The sequence below is a fragment of the Rhineura floridana genome, chromosome 11, assembly GCF_030035675.1.
Source record: "Rhineura floridana isolate rRhiFlo1 chromosome 11, rRhiFlo1.hap2, whole genome shotgun sequence".
NCBI lineage: Eukaryota > Metazoa > Chordata > Lepidosauria > Squamata > Rhineuridae > Rhineura > Rhineura floridana.
Genome location: NC_084490.1, coordinates 56,810,216 through 56,814,746, shown reverse-complemented (window position 1 = coordinate 56,814,746; position 4,531 = coordinate 56,810,216). Strand labels below are relative to the sequence as shown.

The 4,531-nt window shown below is 44.0% G+C and overlaps 1 protein-coding gene across 1 annotated transcript; it reads left to right on the top strand.

The window, feature by feature from the left end:
* Positions 1–704: 704 nt before the first annotated feature.
* On the top strand, positions 705–4,153 carry ARL4D (ADP ribosylation factor like GTPase 4D). The gene is made up of 2 exons (XM_061588424.1): positions 705–878; positions 3,037–4,153. The coding sequence occupies exon 2, from the start codon at positions 3,110–3,112 to the stop codon at positions 3,701–3,703; it is 594 nt and encodes a 197-aa protein (XP_061444408.1). The 5' UTR covers positions 705–878; positions 3,037–3,109; the 3' UTR covers positions 3,704–4,153.
* The last annotated feature ends 378 nt before the right edge of the window (positions 4,154–4,531 follow it).

Here is a 4,531-nt window from a genome sequence, read left to right as displayed (position 1 = left end):
ATGGTGCCCACAGAAGAGCAGCTGGCCTAACCTTCCGCCACATCCAACTGCTGTTCAGGAGCCTTCTGGGTTGGCTGAATACTGACTCAGCCAGGAGCTGCACCTAGGGACCAGAAAGTAAAAGCCTGCTCTCCCAAATACCTGTACCGGGGAGTAAGCCTTCTCCATTGATTTCTATTGTGTTGATTTTCTTAGACACATCTTTTTTCCGGCATAACTTTTGCCTGAATTAGGACTTGCAGGAACGTTCCAAACATGAGTTGGATGTGGCCTAAATCCCCACACCTCGGCCCCTCCCCTAACATGCTTCTTTTTCAGGACTCACATTGCCAAACACCAGCTTCCCTTACACTGGTCTGGGCTCAGCTGGGCTGGGCAGGATGAGCTGAAACCCAACCGGCTCAGCTGGCCACATTCAACTCCCCTCAGCCTGGAGTAAATGCAAGTTGGATTGCTCCGTTAGTATCTTTTCATATATCCCCAGAGCCTTTCCATTGCAAGCAAGTCCTGGAGTTTACACGTAACCCCACAGCGTGGGAGTATGAACTCCATGTTTAGAACGCACCGGCCAGAAACGAGACCAGCCGAGCAGGCGAACGAGAGAATCCACTGAACTTGTGATTCGCCCGTCTCGGGAAGCTGCTTAGACAGCCACGCCTCCGGTACTGCAGCCCAATCGCAGGCAGCTCCAGGCCAGCGCTGATTGGCTTTGGGAGCGGTGACGCCACAGAGGAGACCTCGCCTTCCCGCTTCCTCGCTGCAGCTTCTGGCTACTAGCTCAGTGGGTGGTAGGCGAGGGCGTGTGGTGTTTGTGCTGTGGATTTCTGGGGTAAAGATCTTGCGGGTGCGTGGTTGCTAGCTTGGAATCCCGATGGAAGGTAAAATCCCTGGTGTTTGTAACTCCCTAGGCCTTTCTGGTTTTGTAGGCACGAATTAATTAGTTCGGTATCTGTTTTCGGAGCTAAAGTTTATCCCTAGAAATATGAAGGCGGAGTGGATGAGATGGTGCCTGACCAAGTGCATAGTTGTTTCTCACAACTATAGTTGTTATTGGACAAACTGTATTGAATGCGAACACGTATACTTGAAGAAAGGTTTTCTGAATTAGAGAATAGTGTTTCTAGGCAGACTCGGACCCTGGTATCTTTTTTCTGAAGACTAAGCATTGTTTGTAGAGGAAGTTGGTGGGATGTAGGGAAAGAGTCCTGCACCATGTGTGCTTCCCTCGGTTGCCTGGCAATCAGTATACAGCCCCTGATATTTTTAGTGGTGTGGCTGAAGTATGGGGAGCTTCATAGCTTGCTGTTCTGAGCACATATACTCCCGACCTTGTCACTGATCGACTATTTGGCCTCATGTTTTGCTGTATTACTGTTTTATTAATTGTATTGTTTTTAAGAGTTGTTCTTTCTTTTTTTTGCTTAATGTATTTTTATGTACTGTTGGAAGTAACTCTGGGATCACGCTCACATGAAGGGCAGTCTGCAAACTTGGAGAAATAAATAATAAATATATCCTTGAGGGACACCCGTCTCCAGTATCAATTGATTTAATCTGAATCCTGGGGCATCAGGACTAAGGCTGCAATCCAGTATACAATGTAAATCCCATTGAACTGAGTGGAGGTTACTTCTGAGTATACATGTATTGGTTTGCAGCCTAAAACCCAAAATCTGATTACACTGTCCAGGCTAGGTTGGAAGGGAGAAAATACTAGATTCCTCTGTCTGTGTGCAAAACCTCTTCTCCCTCCCCCCAAACTATAAGCAGTGTTTGCACAGCTGTGATTAATAGCTCTCACAGCAGAAGGGATAACCAGCAGATGGGCATAAGCACTAGTACCTCTCATCTTTAGAAAGTGAGTTCTGGCCAGCACCTTTTATGCATGTGTTTCAAAAAAACAATTCAGTTGATAGTAATTCTTTAGAGGGTTGTCTGTCAGAAGAATTGTTCTTTTTCAGATGGATACCTATCTTCAGGGTGTCTTTGGCAACAGACCCTGGCCACACCACCCCTTTTGGGCGCTGTCATCAGCCTGCTTATCTTAACACTATTTCTATCCTTGGTTAGAGATCTGAAAATATTGAGGGGGGAGAAAGGAATATTTTAGCCCTCCCAAACATCTTTAAGGTCTTCTAATGAATCTCAGCTTCAAATTCTGTCTTATGAGAAGGATACATTAGTACCAACTAGAAACAGAGATTTCTTTGTAGTGACCCCACAATTGCTGAACTGCTTTTTTTTTTTTAACCAAGACACATCTGTCAGCTTCCTCTGTACTAACTTTGCAAAACTGTTCAAAAACTGGGGGTGGTGCTGGTGTTAGCCTTTGCAAATTAGCCACTTGCTTTTGTCCTTTATGAAAAATGGAAATGTAGATACTATTTTGCTGTTGCTTATTAGATGTGTGTTTTTATTGTTATGTTATTTTATAGATGTTTTATTTTGTTTTTTAGTTGAGGAATCATTTCTGAAAAGAATAGGAAGAAGTAGTATATAAATGTTTTTAAAATAAATAAATGGAATGGAAAATTACCCATTAATGGAGATCTGGATATTTGTTTATTTATAAATATATTTGTATACTGCTATTTCATTTAAAAACATCAAAACTGTTTACAGCAAGTAAAAGAAAAGTACAGTAAAAACAAAGGTCAACTATAGTCACCATCCATCTTCATTTAAATCATTGGGATTTCAGCATCCTTTTTTCTGGTTTGTGCCCCATATGAATTCCCCAACAGCTTTTCTCTGAATGGAGTTTCTTTGGGGTTTTGTGCAAGTACGGTCTAAATTGAGGGATTTGAGAAGTCAAGCTTAGGAATTACTTTGGGGTCTGAAGAATAAACTCAAAAGCAGTATGAGTAATTGAGGAAAATATCAAATATTTCCATTTCCCGTTTATGTAATTAGCTTGTCTTAAAAATATCTAAAAATGTTGCATCTTTAAGCATAGCCCATTACCCTTAGTGACATAATGTGTGTGCATAGATTTGTCTTGTGTGTTAACTATATCCCTGTGTCGTATTGCTACAGTTTTACAACTGCTGTGAGCAGTAATAATCCAACCACCAGCGCACTTCAAGTTTTGGCACCGATCCAGCAGACTATGGGGAACCAGTTGGCACCAGTACCACCTTTCCTGCCCCACTTGCAGGCATTGCATGTGGTAGTGGTTGGGTTGGATGCAGCTGGCAAAACATCTCTACTGTACCGCCTGAAGTTCCAGGAGTTTGTCAAGAGTGCACCCACCAAAGGCTTCAACATGGAGAAGATCCGGGTGCCACTGGGGGGCTCTCGCACCATCACTTTCCAAGTGTGGGATGTCGGTGGCCAGGAAAAGTTGCGCCCACTCTGGAAATCCTACATGCGCCGTACAGATGGGGTTGTTTTTGTGGTGGACTCGGTAGAGGCTGAGCGGCTGGAGGAGGCTCGTGTGGAGTTGCACAGGATTGTCCGCTCCTCAGATAACCAGGGGGTCCCTGTGTTGGTGCTGGCCAACAAACAGGATGTGGCCCAGGCAATCTCAGTTGCTGAGGTGGAGAAATTTCTCAGTTTGCATGAACTATGTGGCTCCACTCTGAGCCACATCCAGGGCTGTAGTGCTGTCAGTGGACTGGGCCTTCAGCAAGGCCTGGAGAAACTCTATGAAATGATTCTTAAACGCAAAAAACTCCTTCGCAACAGCAAGAAGAAGCACTGAGAGGAGACTGGAGAAATCAAGGGTGTAAGCCTCTCTCAGCAATTTGGGCATTTTGCACCTGGACAAAAGTTTACTATCACCCCCAGGCATTGATTCAGAGCAATATATGGTCCAAAACCAGACAGTTTCCTATTTGATAGACGTTAATTTTTGGAGTTGTGGATTGTTGAACATCTACATGTCATGGACTTAGAGCATCCTGGTAGCCTCCTCGGACATTGAAGAGTGTGGGGTTCCCCAAGAGGCTAGCAATCTGGGGAAGAAGGGGGAATCTTCCAAAGAGCTGCAGGCTGGGATTTGGAAACTGTTCCGTACCACCTTCACTTCAACCACATAATTTGTTTATATCTTTTTTTTAAAAAAAATGTTGTTATGGGCCCTTTTCTAGGCTCTTGGGTTTTTTTTGTAGAAAACAGACATTAAATTATTAAACATATTGTCTGCAGAGTTGGGCAAGGTATTCATGTAATCTTTTGTGTGCAAGGGTGGGGGAGTGGGAGGATTCCAGCATGCTTTGGGATGAACCAGGAGATAAACAAGGGAAGAAGTATGAAAAGACAGAGTTCCTTGCATGATGCTTATAAATATTACCTTTCTTTCCAGGAAAGAGTATGCTTTGATCTTCAAACAAAGAGGGGCTGGAACTCAAGGCTCTTCATGTATCATGCCTTGGATGCTCTTCCTGCAAACCTGATACATGCCCATGAGTTGTGATACATGCCCATGAGTTGTAGCTGCTTAGCAGTGAATGGAAAGCATAATCTTTATGAGCTTTTCCCTTCCATGATAGGTATCCACAGCCAGCTGCCCCAAATCTGGGATGGGTGA

Bases quoted from the DNA above. Each gene is read 5' to 3' on its own strand.
- ARL4D (XM_061588424.1), top strand. From the start codon at position 3,110: ATGGGGAACCAGTTGGCACCAGTACCACCTTTCCTGCCCCACTTGCAG.